Genomic DNA, 24,396 nt, shown 5'->3' with positions numbered 1-24,396 from the left:
GAAAGTCGTCTGTAAAAAATTGTAGTAATCCGTAGTTCCTGCATAGCGTTGTATATGTGTTAGCTTCTTAGGTCATAATTATATGGATTAATGGTACAGTTAACCAGAAACCGCAAAATAGGAGTGCGACCGGAAGATAATAATGAAAATATTCACTTCATTTATGTACGATCATTTAGAGAACCCCCGAGCAAACATTTACATAGCCTGCTGAGTATTTCAGTCATAAAGGATAACATTTCACACATAGGGCCTCTTTTTAAGATATCCTCCATGTTTATAGTAATTTGTTGTGTCTGATAAGTAAAAGTTTCTATCAATGTGTTCCCCATTCAACAGGCGTTACTCCGCGAACTGGAACAATACCAGAACGAGAAGCGCAAAGCCCTCATGAACCACGAGAGCAACAAGATGAAGGCGGTGGAGGAGCGCTACTCGGCGGAGCTGCGCGACTGGCGCGCCACGCTCGGCCAGAGGAAGCAGGTCAGTGACGTCATCATCACAATACATCACGACCTTGGCCTTGGCCTTGGCCGACACACCGTCGCATTGGAGGTCAATTAGTCCAACCAAAATTTTGTTTTGAGGCTTAGCCCCAATTTTTCCATAGTCGGTTATCTAACCGACCAGGGATTGGTTCATCAATTGTAACGTCATCTCCATATTAAATTCTTGGCAGATGTGTCAAAAGTCAACCAATAATCCCTGGTTATGCTCTAACCCACTATGGCGAAATTAAGGCTTAGAATGATTGTCCATTGTAGACCATGTAATCGATTCTGAATCGTTTGGTATACCTAACTCATTTTCACATAATTTGTGGGTGAGACTATTTGACCTCCAAGGTGACAGTTAACTGTTAACTGCTGTTAACTGCTAGACGTAGCCCTCTCCCAAAGCATGCCGCTGGATGCGATCTATATCGCGCGGGATAGGGGGCAGTGTTGCATGGACCAGGACAATTGGATTGTACAAAAGGTCATATAGAGGACGAATTGAAAAAGGTCATATAGAGGACGAAATTAAAAGGGAGTTATTGATAAATAAAATTGACATTATTGGCTTCAGAAGCAAAATTCATCAATTTGACACGAGTTCTTGATAAAACTGAAATAATTTAGTTAAGTTTTAGTCACTCTCTATTTGACCTTCTGTACTAATACTAAAAAGTCGATATTTATATGTAAATATGTATATTCTTCTGACCTTTTCAATGAATTTACAATGTTGTACAGAATGTTGCATGGCCCCCATAATGCTTTTAATACTTACCCTACGGTGAAGGAGTAAACTTTTATTTTTATAGGAACATTTTAGGTCATTCCAAAAAGCAACCCTGTAGGTATTGTAACCCGGCCTAGATTAGCTAACTGTTTGTGTCGTCCCCCACAAAGAGAACTAATCCCAACCAGCCCCGTTGTCCCACAACAGAGCCTGCTTAACACCTTCGAGAAACATCTAGACGATCACGAGAACAAGTACGGCACCAAAATCGAAGACAGAAGCGTCTACCTCGACGTACCATTCCCCAAGAACGTTCTACACCACGTCCTGACGTCATACCAGCAGCGGACCTCCTTCATGGGCTCTCTGTCTCGCTCTCGCACCAGCCTCAACCTCATCACGACTAAAACCCCCACCATGGACAGACGAGGCAGCGTCAGTCCGCTGAGAGAGACGAAATCCGCGACTAATACGACTAAACGCACGAAACTCGCCAAAGCGCAGAAGTTTGGCAGCACTTCGAACTTGAAACTGGTTTCGGAGAAGATATCTGGGTTCTCCGTCTTCAATGGACCGAATGAGTACAGCCGAGATGCTCCGATTATGGCGTATGGAGACGAGGCGTCAGCGAACGGGTCGGTCAAAATGAGAGAAAACGTCAAACGCGGGCCGAAACTCAACAGGCAGACTATGTCTGAGCAACTCTTGATGCGTACGGAAACCGACGAGGCGATGAAGCGATCGCTCTCACAGCACAGCCTAAGAGAGGACAGGGCCTTAGAGGCGGTGGTCATTGACCTCCCGTCGATGGACTATAACACTGGGCGTAGCACAAGTCCTTGCGGTACGCTGGACTCTCGCGACGGCAGCGAAGACGAGGGTACAACTAAATACTTCAGTCGCTGGGGTCCTATCAGGGGTTCGAACTCCTATTCTGACTCCCCTGATGTTCCTATCAGTCAGCTGTCAACTGTTAACCTTAGGGCGTCTATAACTTCTAAAAACCGTGATGATTCGGCCGTTTGATTTGTTACTTTGATATAAAATTTGCGGACTCAAGTAGCGTAAGTGTTGATATTTGAAAATGTTGCGATTTTTTAATTGATATTTTTAATGTGTTTTTTAAGAGTCAAAGGTAGGTCGCTCATGATTATGATAATTACGTGCTAATAATAAGGATAGTTGATTCGCTTACGCGATTATATGTTGAATATTTACATCGCTAATGACTATTGAGGTTTCTATACACTTTAACATATAGTTCCTAATTAATTAGGTCAATGTCACGTTGTATTTAAACAATGATGCTATGCCACCGATAGTAGTTAGGTATTTAAATACCTATAACAGTAAAACATAAGCTATGGACAAGTGTAACGTTTTTCCTTGCGTTTCGTTGTCTTTAGGAACCTGCTTATAAATAACAAAGGGGAAGTGCCGTAAACAATAAAAAAACAACTTATTTAGTAGGCGTGATATATTAGGGTCTTAGCATAAGGAATTTGAAATTAAAGACCTATAATGCCTAAAACCCTAAAACATTCAATACTTAGGTTACCTACACCATTAACTTTTATCGTGGTACGCCTACAGTTAAATGTTCTTATTTGGCCATAGCTTATAGTAAATAGGGGTGCTGTATACATGTATTACATAATACCTACATGCGTTATTATTAATATTTGATTTGATTATACTAACGTAGTATATTGAGATATATAAAACATTTAAACTTTGTATGAAATCGGATAACAAAACTATAATTATATATCATGTTATTTCGTCTAATTTGCTGCGATCAAGTTTATCGTATCAAAAAATACTCAAGATTGTTTACTAGCCTGTGGGTCAAATAATTATAAATTTATTTCTGACAGTATCTAAAATGATAATTATGTGTATCAGCTACAATCCTTCTTATTGTTGATTTGTATTTTTTATCGAAGCTTAGAAGCCTTCAACAAAATAGACGTAACTACTCACCCGCCCTCGCCATACTAAATATACTTAAATAAATTAGAAACAGCCTCTTATGTAGGCATTTAATATTAGTCACAAAATTGCCATTGATAAATTATACTTAACTAATAACTTAATACTTCCAAGATTTGCCAGAAAACTAATATTTGCTTCCTATTACTAACATAGGCCTATTTAAGTCGTATGAGTTTATAAATTTTAATTAAATTTGTTGATAGCTATTAAGATATATGTATCTAGCTAGCTTTAGTTAAGTTTATTCATTGTTAGCGATTCTGAAGGCCCCAAAATGTTTTATATATCAAAATGTGTGACACCGATTTGGTGCCTTTAGATTCGTTTACATTATATAAAGCATACTTCCTAAAATAAGACTAGGGAGAATAAAAGTCTATGGCTTCGTTACGCCGCCATTTTTTTTCTTAGAGAATTTTGAGATAAAGTGTAGCCTCCATGTAAAAAATCATAATATTATTATAATCATTAGAAAACCGGATAACACTGACAGTATTATAATTAGCATTATTAACATTTGCATTCTTTACCCTTTAACCTTTTGGATCGTTTAAATAAAATGCATTAATTGACGTATAAGGTATCGTACGTATCGCACCAAACGGATTGTCATAAATGTATGCAAAAACGACGGAGTCGACAATGCCGATGAAGTGGACGCACTTGTGTGAATTTCTATACAAAGAATACTGAATCCGATGCATCCGTTGCGTACGGTGTGCCTTTAACAGACATTTAACTTCCGTCCGGTGCAAACTGGGCAGTCAGATAATGGTAGCTATTTTGAAAGGCAGAAATTTTAATTATCACGCTGTCAAACTATACATTTTGCTAGCAAAAATTACATTTACGGGAACACTATGGCCCAGATAAATAGTCGTTGCTTAGCACTTGCTCAAACTAATGCTTAGCCAAGTACGACTTCACCTGAACTAAGTCGAGTTGCAATGAGTCTCTAAAATAGACACTACTTACCGTTTGCTCGGCTAAGTCACTGTCTTAGAACCTGTTATGTCAAATCTGCGTCAAATATACAGGGTGTTGCAAAAAGGGTATATCAAGCCGAAACCAGCATGTGCAGCATGTTATATCTAAGCCCGGGAAAGAAGTCAGAATCTCAAAATACGTTACCGTTTTTGAGTAATTAACGTCCAAAGTTTTACTCGAAAACTGGGTACCAACAACCCTATCGTGACACAGTGACCTACATATCAACGAGTGTCAACGACCTTATAAAATCACGTACCTATGGAAACCGATCCGTTCATTTTTAAATATTTTATTCTTTAAGCCCGCGCTACACTCGCGCCGCGAAAGCGTAAAATGCGAGTTCACGCCGGTATTTATTTTTACTTGTCTCTAATTTTACGTAAATAATAGACAGTGAAAAAAAAGACTTAGTAAAACTATTTTTTCTGTTTATTTAATTGGGTTATGAAATCCGACGAAATAAAAATGCCGGAAACGGGAACGGGTCTTCGACTTCGTACGACTGGCAACATCGTAGTTTATTTTCTCTATTGGCAACAAGGCAACAATATGGCAACGGGTGGAAAAATTGCTTTCTGCTTTTTTTATGTTTACTAAATAATATTACTAGTAACTAATTTGGAGGTTCATAGGAATAATTATAATCGAGATTCAGTGCGGATTTAAACTTTATCATAATTAAACAGAAACACTTGGAACTTACACAAGTCTGACCGATTTAACCTTTTTCTCGTGGTTCAAGTGTTTTGTTGTTTTTCGTGTTAAGTATTACTTCAAAACAGTTAGTATTGTGAAAGTGGAATGTGATTAATGTGATTATTTGAGGCTGCGGTGGTTCATCAAATGTCTGTGAAGAGTTGAAGATGTAGTGTTGTGTTTGTTGCGGAAAATGATTGTTGTGAAAATGGATTGAACTTTGGAATTAACTAGGTATGTTTTTCTTTGATTGTATCCCAAGAATGTTCTTGTTGCAATGTTTCAAAACTAGGGAGGTATAAAGTACAAATTCCAAACATACTCTTGTGTTTCTAATCAGTAATATTTCTAATTTGCGGCCTCCGATTTATCATATGCTTTTGGGGTTATGTTTTTGTTTACAATAAACACGTCAGCTTTTGACGTAATGATATTAGAACGTAGGGTTGCCAAAAACGATACAGACTAAAATATGGATTAAATTTTGTATGGGACGATAAAAATGTCGTGCGCCCGATTCCAACATCGAAAACGTTATCTCTGGGATAAGTTGTGTGGACCCTTTTCGGCTTAATATACCAATTTTGCAACACCCTGTATATTTATTTATCTGTGGTCATGGTTTCATTCCGTAGTTTTTTAGCAAATTTGGTATAAATGTGGTCTGTGGATAGCCTGAGAGCATAGAATAATAATTTCCTGAGAGTGTGGCAGATGTGACAACTTGGGTATGCTAAGCAAGGGCCAAGTCATGACAAATGTGAACTCGAACTCGGCTAAGTCAGAGTGCGAAATTACTGGCATAGTCTGTGCTCAAGTAGTGTCTATTTTAGTGAATTCGTGTTCTTAGCATGTGCTTAAGCTAAGACTCCGTCTTAGTTTCGTCTATTTATCTTGGCCTATGAGTAGATTCGAATTTTAATTAAAGAAATTAAGGTTTTGACAGGTCTAAAATTAGAATTTGTGCCTTCAGAATCAACATCATTATAAACTAGTCTGACTGGCTAATCCTCCCACCACGTTGACAAACGCTAGTATAGTGTTTGTCACCAACACGCTTGGAAAGATACTATTGGTATATAATATTTCAGTAAACTATTGACAGCTGTCACAGTTATCAAGCTGTTGGAAAAAGTCTGCCATATAATGTGCATTTTAGTTAAACTATTCTTTGACAACTTGAAAAAATAGGGCACAGTTTTAGAGCAAAATATTATGCGTAGTTAGTAAATCAATTGAATAATGTGCCTAATTTTTTGGTAATAAATAATAATAATAATAATGAAACCTAGATTTTATTTGTACCAATTTATTAAATGCAGTAAGGTATGCTGTTATTTTAATCGTTATGTTATAATTTTCTATAAATATTAAACATTCTATTCCGTTTTACTAACTTATGTACAACTTTAGGAATATTAAAAAATATTTGAATTTAACTTGCAATGAGTGCAAAATATCAAGTAAAAAGCACTTACGTTAAATTTCACTGTTTTTTTAATAAGCAAAATAATTTATTATGATATTTTTTAATCTAATTGTATTTTGTTTCAATACACTACATGTGCATTTTGTAAACAAATGTAATAAATATTAATGTAACTTATAAAATGAGCTTGTTTATTTTTCCCATCCAAGCGGTCGCTACACGGTTTCTTATTGACGTCGATAAACTCGTTTAATGCGCGTTCCACCAATAACATCGCCGTATTTATGTCGAATAGCGATAAAGTGACGTTTATCAACGTCGATAAAGAACCCGTGTAACGGAAGCAGGCTCCATGAGTAGGCTATAAATTTGTATATTTTCAAAATACTTACAAGCTTTCTCTGTGCCATACTTATTGTATCTGAAATAAATCTTCCTGTGATACGAGTGCGGATGGTCTCGTATCCCTTATTTTGCTGCAAACAATACCTAACTAATTCGATTTTAACGACCCACTTTCCGCACTCGGATCACCACCAAAGTAATTTCTTTAGGTGTGCCACAAACTTATCTGTTACGGTGAGAGCTCACGTAAATGTCTAATATGTCATAATTCTATAAGGTTTTAAGTTTGCCCGTAGTGGTAATTTGCCCTTGCAGTTTTAATAAACCCATTTAATCTACCTCAATATATTATTCATTAGTAAGTAATGAGATATGGATCAATTTAGTTCGCTCTCACCGGAACAGATAAGTTTGTCGCACTATAGGTAGGTATCCTCTGCTTTTATTTCCTATTAATGACGCATGGTTCACAGAGTCTAACATTGAAGATTTGAATGCCAAGGAATGGACTACGCATGGTATGTGCTTTTACAGTTTAAAATAATTTCCTAGGACTGGCACGAGAAATTAAATATAAGATTGTAAAAAAAATATTCCAAAACTTAGTCACAGTTATTATAAAACGTGGACTAGACATAGTCCTAGTTTACCAACGTTAAACTATTGATATGTATGAAATCGCTTGTCTAAAAGCGGATCTAGACCAGAACTATCTTTTGTCAACGTTTTATAGCTACTGTTTTATCGCTGAAAAGTAATAAAATTTTTGATGATGTTATTAATTTTTCTTATTTCTTTACTACAATTTGGTTTTAATTTCTTGAGTCAGTCTTTCTCAACGCACTAATATCTTTATTCGGTGTGACGCTATATTTTTTCTAAATTCTGCACGGTCTTCGCATTTTGGTTCTGTAAATTGGCTTTCTATCCTTGATTATAATTAAATTACAACTATACAAATACATGTACAGTCGGAAAAAACTGGTACGCTGGCACACATATCTGTTTTACTGACTGTATAGTATAAGCAGAGAAATCTGACCGCTCGCAGAAGCATTGTTACTCTGAGAGGGGGGGTCAGGTTTCTCTGCACATGACCGTACATGTCCGTAACACATTTAAGTAAGTTTTATTTATGTTTCAATTGTGCTGCCACAAAACTCTAAAATTAGTGTACAAAGCACCCTGGGAAAAATTGCAATTACAAATAGCAGGCATTTTTTTTTTGTAACCCAGTTTTTATGATAACAGTACGCTAATCTTTTTTTAATTTGCACAGGCAATGGAGGACGAGTTTAACGCACAGTTAGAGGAGCAAGAGCGGCAGACGGCGAGCGTGCCCATGCCTCCGCCGCCTGAACACGAGGTTCCCCAGCACAGCTCGGCTCTACACTCGTCCAGGACCAGCCTAGCCTCCAGCCATTACGAGTGACGCGGCGCCACAGAGCAGAAAAGTGTAACTGTCAAATTCAAAAGCGCGGCAAGATGCGGATAAGTCGATCTGTCAAATTTAAAAGCGCGGCAAAGTTCGGAAAAAGTAAAAGATGATTTAGTTTGTCTTGTCTCTGGACGAAGGGAAAGAGCGCGCAAAGATTTAAAAAATAGATGCAAGTTGCAGTTTATAAACAGCCAGGTATGCGCTGTGAAAAAGTTTGCAATGATTTTTAAGTCAATCAATGAAAATTATGGTGGTTTTATTGGAGCTATTAGAATGTTGTATTTTATGGACCGACTTATAATATTATTGAGGTATTGAAATTGGAACTAACGTTGTAGAATTAAATAAACCTAGTGCCAAAATTTTATAAAGAAATTGATAGGTGAATAAATTCAATTGTCTAGTTGTAGGAGTATTGAATCTCTTATGTACCTATGTGAAGAGTATTTGAATTGATTAAGAACTGGTTTTAACGTATTATGTTGAAGTATTGTGGGCAGAAATGGCTGGAGTAGTTATGTACCGACTTATTTTGGTGCCTAAAATATAAAAGGAATAAGGAATAAAAAATACGGCCTATTAAGTAATCGTATTCCTAGAGGTTGAAGACGTTTAAGATTATTAAGACATTATATTTAAATGAGTTTACATTTTTAGATAATCTTGACGCCCGTTGTGCCTTTAAAATTCTTTTAAATAAAAGTATTACTGCCTGAGAAATTTTATACTTTATAAAATATAGGAAGAGTCCTGTGGCCTATGATTGACGGTACTGATGCCTGGTGAATAAAGCATTTTTTTCTTGAAAACCAACAAATGATAAATAAAATGTCATGGTTTTGACAGCTGTCATAGGGCTCATGCTAAATTTTACAAAGTTTAAACAGTGGTCTATTTTATTGAAATAAGTGTGAACTTGAAAGAATGATATTCGATAATGGTACTTATGAAGCGGTTTGAATCGAAATATCTGTTGAGGTAGATACATTTCGAAAGTAATTCTAAATGGTGTCTTTTTATCATATATTTAATGTGTTAGGTAGTAGATTAGAATGGTAAATTGTATATTTGTACAGTAAATACTAAACCGATTTTTATGGAGATGTGGAAATAGTCAGCATTAGATAGAGTTTTGACTGACGTGTATTATAGTTAATATAATTTAGTAGTAAGATAAAAACATTTAGTTTTTTGTCTATGTACAGTATTTTGTTTTTTGTAATACGTAATTACTACTTATTAATTTATGCAAAAGACCGAATATTTTATTTCAATCTTTTTTAATGTTAAGTTATTATATTTTTTTACTAATATTAAGCTGTTCCATTTTATCGTGTTCATGCCATTCTTTTAAATTTTAGACTTAACTTTCATTCTCTTTGAAATCGAAGCGAATATACAAATACATACTAATATACAAAATTTGGAAGGGGTTTTGAGTCAAAACTTTTAACCCGATATTAACCTGTAGCGTTGTTCACTATAAATTACGACCTAGACGAAAGCAAAAGCGAACGCTACGACAGACGATGGAACTACTCGCTGAATACCAATAACTGTCACCTATGGTTCTCATCCGACGCCATTTTTTGCTCTCATCTTCGTTTTCGTCTAGTGCGGAAGCTTTTACTGAATTGCTTTATTTATGGTTAACAAAAAACGAAAGTGGTTTAGATTTTCATCTGTTATTTGCGTAATTCTTCTTTGAAAAGTTTCGTGGTTTTCGCCACTAGAGGTGCCACTTTGTATGCGAAAAGTTTTGAAGTTTATGCAAACCCACAACCCGGCCCTCTGGCCTAAGTAATCCTTATGGAGAATTCTGCTATATTCATAACGAAAATAATTATAACTACTTAACTAGGTTTCTCTGCCATAGCACTTTGTATCTTGTACAAAAAACCAAAGAATCCAACAATAATAATTCTCATTTTCTTGTTTATCTGTCTCTCATAACTGGTTCTTTATTTTATAGTATATTTTTGTATTGTAACTAAATGCCCCATGACTTTTTATTATTATGGACAAAACTTGTAGGAGCTTAGGTACTAGGTTTGAGCACATCGAGACTTATTTTAAATGGCATAGAAGAACACTAGATGCTTGGCCTAATATTTGTTATACCTAGCATGACTTTTTACCTATGGATGAAAGCTCCTACAAGCAAGGTTCTATGCTGCGTCCCCAGTAGGCAAACAGTTCGCCGTTTGCTGTATATTGCGTAGAAAGAGCTCAAAACTAGCAAACTGTGAACACTCGGCGTACTAAACCGACACACTAAAGTCTGTTTTTTAATCTCTGATACTAAATTGGCAGATTTAAACTCACTCGGCGGCAAACAGTTTGTCTACTTCAGACGCTACCTTAAGTTTAAATCAGAGCAATGTATCAAACATATGTTTTATTATTACTTTTCGTAATTTGTAAATAATTCATTATATTGCATTTGAGTATATAACTAACACATGTCGAGATTACCACAGTATTTGTAAACAAAACCAAGTAGCCATAGCCTTTATGAATTTAAAACCATATATTATTTTGATATTATGTTTTTTTTGGGTTGTACGAAGTAAATTATTGTTACAACAATTTCTCAAGATATAAAGATATTACTTTGTATACATTTTATGTTTTATTATCGTTCGTTTGGTACCTTCCCATTCCTACACAATTTTATCACTTGAATCCTAAAACAAGAAGTAGGTATAAAGGATTCTTCTTAGCGTGTCGCTGGAACTAGAGCTAGACTGTACAGAATATTTCAAAATAATAATAATAATTTCTAAGGTCCGAAGCAATCCGACAGAGAACTAAAGTCACCGAAATAGCTCACCGAGTTAGTAAGCTGAAGTGGCAGTGGGCTGGTCACGTCTGTCGACGAACCGATGACCGATGGGGTAAATATAAAATTTATGAATTATGAAATCTGAAAATGATGATGATGTTACTAAGGTGAACAACTTTTGTTCTACTAATTTTCGAAATTCGTAATTTACTCACTCTATTTTCGAATTGGATATTTTTTTTGTCTACAGTGGCGAAAATATTACGAAATTTTTGGTCAAGCGGTTCACCGGATTTGTATGCGATCTTGAAGAGTAACGGGAGTAACGTTTAAAACTAAAAAAACAGATATTTTCAGTTAATAAATGTATATTTCATGTTACTTATCTTCTAAGATTGCAGATGACTACTATCAACACATAGTTAAATAAAATTTAACATTTAAAAAGTGCTTCTGTTATTGACTAGATATAAAATATCATTGACTAGATATGTACTTACTAGATAATAAGGCTTACTTAATAAGTTTTGACAAAACTATTGTCTACTTCCATGGTATATTATTTCAATAATCGAATTTAAATTTGATACCCTACATTTTACATCAATTAAAAAGTTAAGTGTAGGTAACTTAGTAAAGTTAGTAGCTACAGGACTAGAACATCGATAAAAAACCATATTTCTTAATAAATAACAGCTACGAGTATATAAACCTACATAATTGTCGCCCTATGTCTATATTGTGCCATGACGCGCCCCCACAAACGTATATGTATACCCTTATAATTACTTCATAAATGCAACATGCGGAGAAGTGTATACTATAGTATGCTACAACAAATCATTACCTCCATTTTAAATTGCCGAATCTCGTGATATCAGACAAAATATAAATGAAGAATTATTCATCACTATTGGCATTGGCATATCGACTATAACCGTCGTCGCGCATAAAGAAACAATATTAAAATGGCGGCCCAAACACAAGTGGGAGTAAGAAGGCAAGCAAATCATTAGAGTGAAATAGCATGACTCCATCTGCTATTTTCATATTATTTCTCTCTATATCGAGTGTCGACATACTAAACACATGGATTAAACTCATTGTTCATATTAATATGCGAACACGTGACTTTCTGTCCATCCGGCACCGCGATCCTAAACAGCTTCCCTTGAGGCATACACACGCACACTTTAAACTGCCCAGTCGCTTGACTGTACCACTTAGAATCATTACTAGCCGGCAACGCTATAGGCAGATCTTTGACACTGACGAAAACGCCTTCTTTTCCGCTGAGGACGACAGATCCGTTGATGGATTTGAGGTAGATGTCTTGGTCAGCGCTCCAGTAGAGTTCCTTGGACTCCATGTGCGTGCCCTCAGCCCCTCGCAGGAAGGCCGTGGACTCGGAGCGCAGGGAGAGGGCCTCGTCGACTGGGGAGCGGATGCATTTTGTTGATAACATCTGAGGGAGGAAGTGAGGTTGGTTTGTATTAGTATTACAAAAAAAAGAGTAAAAGTAAAAGTCGTATCATCTGTTTCTTTGTTCGGCGTAGGGGCGTAGCTTCTACAGGTTGTTGCAAAAATGGTACAGTGGTGTGGTAGAGCTCAATAAAAAAATTACTTATTTATATGTTAGTGGGTTATGGATGATAATGGTCCACAGAGGTCGTATGAGGGGTCCCATAAGGACGATAATATAATGGCGTCTCGTCGTAACGTCTGTTTTCCACTCGTAGGTGTTTAATTTGAGAGAGCACAAGCGACGTGGTATCTTGTTTTTTGAGTGGCAGCCCTTAGGCACGCATTACGGGATTTATCGCGCTCCTATAACTGTCATAAAACTGTGCGCCGAAAAAAACTGTGCGCTAGCCATTTTTTGCGTCCATTGTTATCTTCCTTAGGTTTCTGATACTTCAGGACGGTTCTATTATGTATGTAACTAACCCTCATATTATTATGTAGTAGTCCTCAAACATTACCTTAGCATGCAGATTGTTGACGCCGTCAGGTATGTTCATCTCTTGCGCCGCGGTGCTGAACACGGGGTCCCCCGCGGCACCCACCTTCACGGAGCTCACGCCGCGGACAAACACACCGGACTTGTTGACAGACAACTTCGTGTCCGCTCGGGAAAATCTAGGGGTTAATGATTGTTGTTAGTGGTGAAAGTTTAGAATTCTATTTGTCATTTATTACACTCTAGTTTTTTGGGTGACCTTTCTTCACCTAAAAAGTTGGAAATGGAAATTTGGAATTCATAATAGCTTGAATCTATGCCTAGCATGGTCTAAAAATTATTATACCGTGTATGCTAAGTATCCATGTAAGCTTACTGCATAAAATTACAGTTTGTTCACTTTACATTATCAATGTGATCTGATGAGTGATGAGATATAAGATATAACTTCTTACACACACCACACCTCAGCTTATATTTTATTTTGTAGGCATATGGCTGATTTTACTAAAAGAAGGAATGCTCCATACCTTTAAGTCCTATGAAGACTACCTTTTCTTTGATATATATTTTTTAATGATTTTTTTATTTTAATTGGACACACCACAAACATGAATGGTCAGGTGTAAAACTAGTACTGTTCACTAAACTATGTGTAACTAAAAATCAGAGTTATAATAGAAAATTATGAAAAATCATTAATAATTATAATTATCAATTACCTAGTCTGTAGATTCAGCAGCACGGAGCCATTCTCACTCTCGATGCTCATTGGGACGTCCCGGAAGCTCTCAAGCAGCCCGTCTCGCTTGTAAACATGCTCCAGGTCCGCGTCGCCAAACAGCTTGATGGCATTCTGCTCCGGAAGGAACTCCATACTTTCCATGCCTGGGAAATTTATTAGATTTTGGATTAATATTAAATTGTTACTGCACTCTATAGCTTTTGGAAGTTTGAAAGCAAGTAGGTATTTCAGGATATATTTGCCTGTGATTGCAAGTTACACTCTTTTAAAACAACTGCTCATAGCCCCAAAAAGCAGTTCTTATTACATTTACAAGGCCAGTATAGATATTAAAAAAATGGAATGGTCTGGAGGCAAGTATTATTTATCTAAGCATCAGTTCAAAACTACCATAATTACCTTGTCCAAGTCTGAGAACCGCCAATATAATGAATGTGAGAACCAAGTTCCCAATAGCAAGGATGAAGAGGAGACACACGAGCGTCCAAAACGCGAAGGTCTTCCGCCCGGAGTGCACGCTCTTGCTCACATCGTTGCCGTTCTTATCCGAATAGTTCTTCATAACACTGGTACGGTTCAGAAAGCCCTGACTTTGGGTGGGTGTTTTCGTGATGAGAGCTTTTTCGGCGCGACTCCTCTCGAGTACGCCGTCCGACATGGCTTCGGAGAGGGGAGACACTCCCCTTAAGTTCGATAACATTGTGAAACGGTTAACGGGCTAGAAATGGCTGAAATGTAGGCAAAACTATAAATATTTTTGAAGCAGAAATAGAAATGTTTGATTTTTTTGACAACTTTGACACTTTGAAATATTGAGCGAAAACCCTTGTTTCCGATTGGAGAATATTGTAGCCAATCACAGAGAAGCCCGTTCTATTACAAACCCGAATCCTGCACAAGCACAACACTTCTTAGAAACTCCATCGAGGAGATAACCATAGCAATCTAATATTTTTATAAACGTGTGCTTGGAAAGCTAGAGCCGAATTTAGTTTAGAACTTATTTTAAGTAGTAAAGTCTATCTGTCTATGGTTCACGTATTCTGTGAATATAAAAAACAAACAATTTTATTACGGATATTCTGTGTAAATTTTTTGACAAGTTGCTTTGTAATCATGGCGTCTGAGCGTTACAGTTTTTCGCTAACAACTTTTAGGTAATAATTCATGATTTAACTAGTAATTTAAACTTTTATCAGTGTCCCATAACTACCCCTCAACTGTCCAGCTTATCGGACCAACAGCAGTTCACCTGCCTGTTAATTTAACAAAGTAAAATGGTGTTTCAACTAACTCTTCTAATAACTTTTAAAAACATTCTCTTTCAGTCCTTCTGGGAAATTAGTGCAAATTGAATATGCTTTAGCAGCAGTAGCGGCAGGCGGGACTTCCGTCGGCATCAAAGGTGAGTGTGAAAAACTTTTTGAGGTTATCGGCAAATAATGTTTTTTGCATACTCATTCTTGACAAATATTCTTTCAGCATCCAATGGGGTCGTTATTGCAACTGAGAATAAGCACAAGAGCATCCTCTATGACGAGCACAGCGTCAACAAAGTGGAGATGATCACTGCCCATATCGGTAAGTGAATATTTAATTTAGTCAATTTGTATGTCAGCTATGTATTGTAAAGCTATGATTCCAAGACCTTTTAACCCTCCGGCCTGCTAGATTTAACATCTCATCGCCGTTAGTCACTAGTTCAGCCATAGGCTGGATGTGGAAGCTCCATTCCCTTTTGTTTATTTAATTACATCAATTGTATCCAACAACGTAAGTACATTTGAATCTACTCATGCTTTTCACACCTACTGTTCAAAGTAGATAATCTTCAGAAATTAAGTGTTCACTGCTAGACATTAGCCTCTAAGCACAATGCACAGTAAATCAAAAGTAACCTTATTCTTGTGACTTGTCTCACAGGCATGGTGTACTCTGGCATGGGTCCCGACTACCGTCTGCTGGTCACATCGGCGAGGAAGATGGCCCAGCAGTACTATCTGATGTACCACGAGCCGATCCCCACGGCGCAGCTCGTGCAGCGAGTGGCTACTGTCATGCAGGAGTACACGCAGTCTGGGTGAGTAGTTATTTCTGTTTTATTGCAGCGAGCTACATAGTTTTCCTTCAGTATAATAGCACAAACTAATTATGCTCACGTTGAATCCTAAATATGAATGCAAATAAATATTTTGAATTTGAATAATTTCAACTGCACCATAGTGCAGTCCAAGTTAGGACACAGTACACAAAATCTCTTTCCAATAACTTTTGTAGTCCAATGAGACATTAACATAACTGGAGGGTTGTTCAGGTATAGAAACAACTGATTAATGATGTCCATACAAGTTTAATACATTAGGGTTTGACTGCTATCAACTGTTAATCTTCCTCACTAACCTCTACCAAGAGGCCATCCACAAATTTATGTCAGGCTGCATTCCCAATAGGAAAACTGTCAGCTGCTGTCTTGCCCCACTCTTTGAAATTTACGGCTTTGCGCTGTGCTGCATTACATTCTTCGGACAATGCAAATTGTAAAAAAAACCTTGAAGCTGTATGTTTTCGAACTAAGCTAACTTACTCCAATTTTATTTTGACTGCCCTTTACTCCCTACAGAGGCGTGCGTCCGTTCGGCGTGTCCCTCCTGATCTGCGGGTGGGACGACGGGCGCCCGTACCTGTTCCAGTGCGACCCCTCCGGCGCCTACTTCGCGTGGAAGGCCACCGCCATGGGCAAGAACTTCAACAACGGGAAGACTTTCCTTGAGAAACGGTATGTGTTTATTTAGGATTTATATGGAAAGCCAATGTCATGCCTTGGAGGGCTGATAGGCCAGCTTCGGAGTGACCTGAATAATATGCAATATTTTTAACCGACTTCAAAAAAAGGAGGAGGTTCTCAATTCGTCGGGATCTTTTTTTTTTTTTTTTATATTTTTTTTATGTATGTTCACCGATTACTCCGCCGTTTATGAACCGATTTTGAAAATTCTTTTTTTGTTGTATTGAGTTGAGCTTCCAGGTGGTCCCATTTTTTTTTCAGAATTTTATCTCACCCCCAAGGGTGGGTAAAGGGGTAAAAACAGGGTATGAATTTAAATTTTGGGCACATATTAACCGATTCTAATGAAATTAAGAACATAAATAACGTAAATATAGTTCTTATAACAAAAAAATATGATGGTGACCTTGAGCTGATCTGATGATGGAAACGGAAGGCAGTCAGGGGAACTCCTCAACGGTATATAGCAACTACTTCGTGTTTAGGCTTGAATGATTCGTATTGATTAGTAGGACATTTTGGTATCATTTGCACCTTACTTTTGATTGAAAATTATTACAAATAAACTAAAAACTATTAAATAAAATAATAATTAAAAAAATTAAAAAACCGACTTCAAAAAACCACTAAAATGTAAGAAATAATTTAAGGTTTACACAAATTCTACTCGTATGAGACAGTACAAATATACCTAAGCAGGAACTGTTCTTTTTTGAAGTTGGTGCCATATTTCTTCAGATTACTTTGTCACCGCACCAACATCAAAAAAGAACAGTACCCGTATCATGAAAAACCGCAGCATATTCTATTCGATAGTCTATTCGAAAGTGCTGTCAACCTGTCAACAACAAAATGGCGGTGTATTGCGGTGTACAGATTTGCGAAAGTTTGACAGCTATCATTCCATAGGTCATTGTCAGAATAATATTATGTACTCTGTGGTCATTCTTTTCGAAACTCATTCGAAAGGTAAAAAGTGTTCGAAAGTGCTGTCAAGTTGACAATAGTCGCACTCGCATTCGATTCTATTCGTTAGCTCGAATTTTCATGATACGGGTACAGTTCCTGCTTAGGTATATTTGTACTGTCTCATACTAGTAGAATTTGTGTAAACCTTAAATTATTTCTTACATTTTAGTGGTTTTTTTTGCAATATGTAGTTGCAGATAAAAATCGACTTTTTACTCGGCAGAGTTTGCCTATAAGCCCTCCAAGGCATGACGTTTATTTTCGGAAAAAAACTGTATATATGTATACAGATATAACACAAAGATTATTAAATATTGTTTCCCACTGCCATTGCTATGGTGGCTCTAATTAATGCAAGAATAATAATAAGTTCACCTCGCTTGGTTTTTCGGCTGCCTATGTCCCTACCCAACAGTTGGTTGGCAATGTTCAAATCCAATCTCTCTTTGTTCTTCACAAAGTTCAAAATCTGTGTCCAAAAGTTTACAACTTATGCTACTCTACACTGAATGTTCATTTTTCTTTCTTATCCCGAAGTTGCCATGTTTGTTCGATACCCAAGACAACTTCTTGCCACAAACTGACCTATTTTCATTTTTCAGGTACACTGAAGACCTAGAGCTAGACGACGCGGTCCACACGGCCATTTTGACCCTGAAAGAAGGCTTCGAAGGTCAGATGACAGCAGACAACATCGAGGTGGGGATATGCGACGCCAGTGGCTTTAGGCGGCTAGAACCTGCGCATGTTAAGGACTACTTGGCCAACATCCCCTAATAATGTTTAGTTTTTGTTATGTCATAAAATGTATTTCGGTTTTTGTAATAAAAATTACTTGTCTGTATTATTAGCGTTTTTTTTTTCTAATTGTTAAGGAAGATCCAAAAACGACTGAGGCGATTTCATCAGTAAGGATTTATTTATTGATAAAAAAAGGTAAGGGATCCTCACTAAAACTTTACTTATGTAAAAAATGCCTCTTGTTTTGTCGCATGCAGCGAGGAAACTCTAGACTAGATGATAGAACAAAAGTTAAAGAACATAATAATAATGTTTAAAAATACAAGGAAAGGTAAAGGGAGTATAGGAATGGGATGGGGAGTTATAGGGGTGGGGGTGATATATTAAAGGTGAAGTGGAGACGACGGAAGCGTAGGGCATGCGAGGGGAGAGTTGATGGTAGAAGGGTTGAAATGAAATTCATTGTTTTAAATTCAACAATGTATTTCAGTCACGCAAGCACAAAGCTCAACGAATCAGCGCCAACAACCAACGTTGGCAACATCTCTTCTTCCGAGGATTTCTCCGGCGCCCCTGGCTCTCGAATGTGAGTCTTGATGTGTTTAGTGAGAGTGCATTTTTGCGTGAACCGCCTGCCGCAGGCGTCACAGCCGTACGGTTTGTCGCCAGTGTGCGTGCGTTTGTGCACTTCTAACGCGTTTTTTCTCGGGTAACTGTGGAGAAGAAAATAAAAACGTAAGTATTCATTCTTATAATACTATAGCTTTTGCCCGCGAGCACGCCTTCGCCCTATAAAGTTTTCTTGTGGTAGTTCCGGGATTATAAAACCGGCCAAGTGCGTGTTGGACCCGCTCAGAAAGGGTTCTGTACCATGATCTATCTATAGATTGTATTTAATGTATTTGCCCGCAGCTGCAATTTTGCAGTTTGTATTGTTCTTGTAAGTTTGTAAAGTCTAGATTACGCCGTCCGTCCGCAGAAATCCTACATCGCGGTAAGGTTTGGTTGCACCAGCCCGCATATCAAAGCCGCGCTTCCTCTAGATATTAGACGACTAATACACTATAGCAGTGATGATCCGGCCGAAGGACCGACAACTATAGACAGGTGGCTGGTTGAGGAAGGCCGAGGTCAGACAGAATGTTGTGGCGCTATTTGGGTGAGGCCTATGTCCAGATTGTCCAGCAGTAGAGTTCAGTAGACGACTACGGGCTTGTGATGATAGCTAGCTATACCTCTTGCCACAAATATCACAATAATACTCGCACTCCCCGGAGTGGGACGCCCCGTGCGCGCGCAGCTCGTGCTTGTGGAAGAAGGTGGTTGTTTTACTAATGTGACCGCTAGATGGCGTTATCAGCAGCACTCCTACATCGCGGTATGGTTTGGTTGCACCAGCCCACATATAAAGCCGCGTTTCCTGAAGTTTCCTCTAGATATTAGACGACTTATACACTATAGCAGTGATGATCCGGCCCGAAGGACCGACGACTTTAGACAGGTGGCTGGTTGAGGAAGGCCGAGGACAGATAGAGTGTTATGGCAATCCTTGGGTGAGGCCTACGTTCAACTGTAGATGAATACGGGCTAATGATGATAGCTATACCTCTTCCCGCAAATATCGCAGTGATAATCACACTCCCCGGAGTGGGACGCCCCGTGCGCCCTCAACTCGTGCTTGTGGAAGAAGGCGGCGGGGCAGCGCGCGCACGCGTGCCGCCGCTCCTTGCGGTGCGTGTTGCGCACGTGCGAGCTCAGGTTGCCTGGGAGAGAATTTTAACTTATAATAAATTGCTATGAGGAATAACAACCTAATAACAGTTTAGTTTGATAATTTAGTTCCATTTCCATGTATTTTATTTGTCACTAGCTTTTGCACTAGATGGCGTTGCTGGTAGTTGTAGATAGTTCTGTTCTCTGTTGCTAGATGTCGAGCTGTGGCTTAGTAAGTTTATTTTACACTAGGTGTCGCTGTTCGTCTGATTCGCCAGTCATTCTTGGTTGGCAAACATAGACTGTTCTATTTATCTGGCTAATCTATTGCAGGCTGTTGGGAGTATCGAAAATGTTTTTTATATTTTAACTGGGAGAAAGGTAATGTATCATTTCAAAGATTTATAAGCTGTTGTCCGAACTTAAAAAGTGTTCTCGTGTTTCAGCTTCCTACATACCAAATACAAGCTTTCACGTTTATAATATTAGTATAATTTATCACAACTCACCGCTAACAAGGAAGCTCTGCGGACACAGCTGGCACTGGTACTTGGTGCTAGTTCCGTGCGCGGCCGCGAGGTGGCACTACTCACCGCTAACAAGGAAGCTCTGCGGACACAGCTGGCACTGGTACTTGGTGCTAGTTCCGTGCGCGGCCGCGAGGTGGCACTACTCACCGCTAACAAGGAAGCTCTGCGGACACAGCTGGCACTGGTACTTGGTGCTAGTTCCGTGCGCGGCCGCGAGGTGGCACTACTCACCGCTAACAAGGAAGCTCTGCGGACACAGCTGGCACTGGTACTTGGTGCTAGTTCCGTGCGCGGCCGCGAGGTGGCACTACTCACCGCTAACAAGGAAGCTCTGCGGACACAGCTGGCACTGGTACTTGGTGCTAGTTCCGTGCGCGGCCGCGAGGTGGCACTACTCACCGCTAACAAGGAAGCTCTGCGGACACAGCTGGCACTGGTACTTGGTGCTAGTTCCGTGCGCGGCCGCGAGGTGGCACTACTCACCGCTAACAAGGAAGCTCTGCGGACACAGCTGGCACTGGTACTTGGTGCTAGTTCCGTGCGCGGCCGCGAGGTGGCACTACTCACCGCTAACAAGGAAGCTCTGCGGACACAGCTGGCACTGGTACTTGGTGCTAGTTCCGTGCGCGGCCGCCAGGTGGCGCGCGCGGCGCGTGAACGTGCGGAAGCGCTCGCCGCAGCGCGGGCACTTGTACAGGCCCACGGACGCGTGCTTGCGTTGTCTGTGGACGGTAGTTAGAATAGAAAAGAATATTAATTTAATTGATGAAACAAAATATACAAAAATATCAATTTTATACAGTGGAATTACACAATATTGTAATGTATTTAGGCTTGTAATCCAGGCTAACTTTGGTTGGAGGAATGACTTGATGATAATTAGCTACAGTTCGAACCTCAAAACCAGTGTTTTTCAACCTTTTTCATGACGCGACCCCCCTGGTATAAAAAAATATTTCGCGACCCCCTTGACCCTTTCGGTTTTTTATCATGTATGTATGTGTATGTTACAGTATTCCCAAATTCATTCCATACGACGTTTTGATGCTCTTCATGATAGGATTCAAAGTAGTACATACTTATCGGATTTAAAAACACATTATTTTAGAATTACACACTTAGAATACGTGTGGCCATGTACATAGGTATAGGTACGTACAACTAATGCCATTGCGACCAGGAATTTCTTTTTCGAAATTAGCTTTTTCTATCTGACTTTTTTGAGCATTTCAATATCTTGAATAAAAGTTTTCAACGGTGAAATGAAAGTTAAAAGACAAACTACCTGGCTTTACAAAAAAATAAATACTTGTGGTCGTCGTCTTTGAACCAGGCAGGAAGGCCTACCCACGCTACGTTTGCCTATTCGTGGTCTCCACTCGAGAACTCGTCTACCCCAACGGTTATCGGTTATATATGACCAGCCCACTGCCACTTCAGCTTGCATATTTTGACAGCTATGCCAGTAATCTTAATCCTCTGACTGACGGAAAACCTCATTTCCGATACGATTTATCAGAGAAACCCCAAGCATAGCTCTCTCCATAGCACGCTGAGCGACTTTAAATCGGTGGACTAGTCCTACCGTCAGTGCCCACGTCTCTGCACCATATGTCATCACTGGCAGGACGCACTGGTTGAAATCTTTAGTCTTCAGGCTCTGAGGGATGTCCAAGGAGAATATGTGCTGAGAAGTTTTCCGAATACAGCCCAACCCAGTTGGATGCGCCTTGCAGCCTCCTTGTCGAAGTAGCTTCTGCCTAGCCGAATTTGCCTTTTGTCTCCCCGAGGTAGACATATCTTGCACAAATTCGATTGTTGCCTCACCAACGATCATCGGCTCCAGTTCGATGTGAGCATTGTAACTATATGACTTTCGTCTTGTTCAAATTTATACCCCGAAGCCTACACGTTGAGAAGCAGCATTTAGGCCACTTCCATCATCCAGCTGAGTTCCTGCAGAGATTCTGCCATAATAACGATGTCGTCCGCGAAGCAGAGAGGTGTATCATGTACTCGCCATTTATACATATGCCAAGTCCGGCGGCATCGTACAGACTCCTCAACTCCTCGATATAGCGCCATTCGATTTGAAATCTCTGCAACGCTACCAAAATTTCCCATGTCTCGATGGTGTTGAAGGCGTTTTCATAGTCCACAAAGGCTAGACACAGAGGCTGATTATAGTCTTCGGTATTCTGTGTAATCTGCCTTACTGTGTGGATGTGGTCTATTGTACTAAAACAGATCCATGAGATAATTTAATTAATTAAAAACAAGCTCAGCCTTCGCATTTAAGATTTATTTTTATTTTTAAAGTATGAGTACTAATTGTCTTTATTGTTTTTGTACTAAAATTCCCAGTTTTTTCGCCCTTTGGCGACCCCCCTACGGAAGCTTCGCGACCCCCCAGGGGGTCGCGACCCACAGGTTGAAAAACACTGCTCAAAACCAATGTTTCTGTGTATTTTTATAAGAATTTTATTTTGTACCGGAATGTTATGTAATCGTCTTATTTTTTTTACCCAACACTAGGTAAATAGATAGAGTAATAAATGAGGTATGTACTTTTAAGCGTTAAAATATTTACTTACTATGTTATATTTTCTAGGATTCGCTTAAATTAAAATCATGAAGCCATGCGCAATTTATGCTTGAGAACAAGATGCCGGTAAACGTCAGAGAACGCTCAGTCCATAGACAAGACATGTCATAGACAACTTTCTTCTATTCTGTGTTATTCCTCGAGATAAGAGTGCGGCCACAAAGCTGTTGTGAATAATTCCTTCTAAAAGTACCTACGGAATGCACTAATTTCATTGGTACGCCACTCAGACGTTATCCGTCTATTGGCGGCGTTGGAGCTCACTTATTCGTTCATGAGTGCAGAGTACAAGGCAAAGAAACCCGACCTCTCTCTCTGTTCTGGTCACCTTTCGTGAACCGCACTGTACCTGTGTGAGTTGCAGGTGTTGTAGTTGGTGAAGATGGCGCCACAGTCGGCGCACTCGAAGGGGCCCTTGTCGTGCGACGGCGCGTGACGCTTGAGCCGTTTTTCAGTGAGGAAACCTGAAATACAAGCTGTCATTTTGTAAGAAATTTACTGTATTTATGAACACAAAAGGTGTAAAGCATGTTAAATGGGAGTTTAATATGGTATGTGGCAGATGAAGAAGCTATTTTACATGTCATGTGTGATAGTACATAGGACCGTTATTGGTGTTCCCCTGCATGCAGAGATATTGTGGGATGCATAGGGCTCATAATACATCCATCCATCACACATCACACTCGCTCTAGATGCTTTATGAGCAAGTGTGTCGTTAAACTTTGTTTTGTCATGCCCACTTGTTGGATTTATACCAGTGATTAACCTCAACCTACTGATCAATATCTGGATGAAAGCTCAGAATTAATGTAATCATAGCTTGAGTGGTATATGTATAGCAGGTTACTTAACTTACTTGATATATCAAATTGTACTATTAGAAAAAAATTTAACCTCACCTTTACCGCATGTTTCACAAATATGATTGGGGAAATGTCTGTTCATGTGTGTGTGGAAGACTCGGACATTCGGCAGCACTTCCGAGCAAACTCTGCACTTCAAATCCTCTGTAACCTTGTATGAAGGTTCAATTTTCTTTATCAAGGTCTCTGATTTCTTTCTCTTTCTCGCAACTGTGATTTTCTTTTCATTTCTTAGTACAATTTCTTGTACTGGATCATTCTCATTTGATAATATTTTGTTTGTATCTTGTGTTTCTTTCTTTATGTTTACATCTAATTGGTTTTCATCATCAAAGTTGACTTTATCTTCAAGTACTTCTTCACTGGTTTTCTCTTCAGCAATTATATCAAACTTGCATTCATCACCATCATCGTCTGACTCAAAATTTCCAGTTATTTTCTTGATCAACGTGCCATGCTTGCTATTGCACATTTTTATTACTGAAAGAAGAATAGATTTCCTAATCAAATAAGCAGTAACATATAGAATTAAATGTACAATGATAGTCTTCCCAAGCTTGTACAATGACTACCTTTTTGC

At 38.8% G+C, this 24,396-nt stretch overlaps 4 protein-coding genes across 4 annotated transcripts in view; 2 read left to right on the top strand and 2 right to left on the bottom strand.

Annotated features, from left to right (window-relative positions):
- LOC105390122 (serine/threonine-protein kinase 10) overlaps positions 1-3,651 on the top strand; it is a 40,535-nt gene extending 36,884 nt beyond the window's left edge. The window contains exons 30-31 of the mRNA XM_048629748.1: positions 340-483; positions 1,432-3,651. Of these exons, the coding sequence (XP_048485705.1) occupies positions 340-483; positions 1,432-2,250 (963 nt within the window). The 3' untranslated portion in view covers positions 2,251-3,651. The remainder of the gene's footprint in view (positions 1-339; positions 484-1,431) is intronic.
- Positions 3,652-11,478: 7,827 nt separating this feature from the next.
- LOC105390105 lies at positions 11,479-14,423 on the bottom strand. The gene is made up of 4 exons (XM_011561346.3): positions 14,007-14,423; positions 13,585-13,750; positions 12,885-13,041; positions 11,479-12,367 (listed from the first exon to the last, which is right to left on the bottom strand). Exons 1-4 carry the CDS (start codon positions 14,305-14,307, stop codon positions 11,984-11,986), a joined length of 1,008 nt encoding a protein of 335 aa, XP_011559648.3. The 5' UTR covers positions 14,308-14,423; the 3' UTR covers positions 11,479-11,983.
- Positions 14,424-14,630: 207 nt separating this feature from the next.
- LOC105390107 (proteasome subunit alpha type-2) lies at positions 14,631-18,205 on the top strand. Its single transcript, XM_038110884.2, has 6 exons — positions 14,631-14,764; positions 14,936-15,012; positions 15,090-15,188; positions 15,531-15,687; positions 16,228-16,383; positions 17,964-18,205. The coding sequence occupies exons 1-6, from the start codon at positions 14,637-14,639 to the stop codon at positions 18,136-18,138; spliced, it is 792 nt and encodes a 263-aa protein (XP_037966812.2). The 5' UTR covers positions 14,631-14,636; the 3' UTR covers positions 18,139-18,205.
- Positions 18,206-18,573: 368 nt separating this feature from the next.
- LOC105390108 (zinc finger protein 93) lies at positions 18,574-24,290 on the bottom strand. The gene is made up of 5 exons (XM_048630013.1): positions 23,853-24,290; positions 23,300-23,414; positions 20,913-21,067; positions 19,709-19,865; positions 18,574-18,815 (listed from the first exon to the last, which is right to left on the bottom strand). Exons 1-5 carry the CDS (start codon positions 24,286-24,288, stop codon positions 18,593-18,595), a joined length of 1,086 nt encoding a protein of 361 aa, XP_048485970.1. The 5' UTR covers positions 24,289-24,290; the 3' UTR covers positions 18,574-18,592.
- Between the last annotated feature and the right edge of the window lie 106 nt (positions 24,291-24,396).

This window comes from Plutella xylostella, chromosome 24, assembly GCF_932276165.1.
Source record: "Plutella xylostella chromosome 24, ilPluXylo3.1, whole genome shotgun sequence".
NCBI classification, from domain to species: domain Eukaryota; kingdom Metazoa; phylum Arthropoda; class Insecta; order Lepidoptera; family Plutellidae; genus Plutella; species Plutella xylostella.
This window is presented reverse-complemented; position numbering and strand designations above follow the sequence as displayed.

Coding starts and splice junctions, on each gene's coding strand:
- LOC105390108 (XM_048630013.1), bottom strand. CDS start 24,288: ATGTGCAATAGCAAGCATGGCACGTTGATCAAGAAAATAACTGGAAAT. Junction 23,415..23,852: donor TTGTGAAACATGCGGTAAAG/GTGAGGTTAAAT, acceptor CTTGTATTTCAG/GTTTCCTCACTGAAAAACGG. Junction 21,068..23,299: donor AACACCTGCAACTCACACAG/GTACAGTGCGGT, acceptor TACCGTCCACAG/ACAACGCAAGCACGCGTCCG.
- LOC105390105 (XM_011561346.3), bottom strand. CDS start 14,307: ATGTTATCGAACTTAAGGGGAGTGTCTCCCCTCTCCGAAGCCATGTCG. Junction 13,751..14,006: donor GGTTCTCAGACTTGGACAAG/GTAATTATGGTA, acceptor TAAATTTCCCAG/GCATGGAAAGTATGGAGTTC. Junction 13,042..13,584: donor CTGCTGAATCTACAGACTAG/GTAATTGATAAT, acceptor ATTAACCCCTAG/ATTTTCCCGAGCGGACACGA.
- LOC105390107 (XM_038110884.2), top strand. CDS start 14,637: ATGGTTCACGTATTCTGTGAATATAAAAAACAAACAATTTTATTACGG. Junction 15,013..15,089: donor GACTTCCGTCGGCATCAAAG/GTGAGTGTGAAA, acceptor ATATTCTTTCAG/CATCCAATGGGGTCGTTATT. Junction 15,688..16,227: donor CAGGAGTACACGCAGTCTGG/GTGAGTAGTTAT, acceptor TACTCCCTACAG/AGGCGTGCGTCCGTTCGGCG.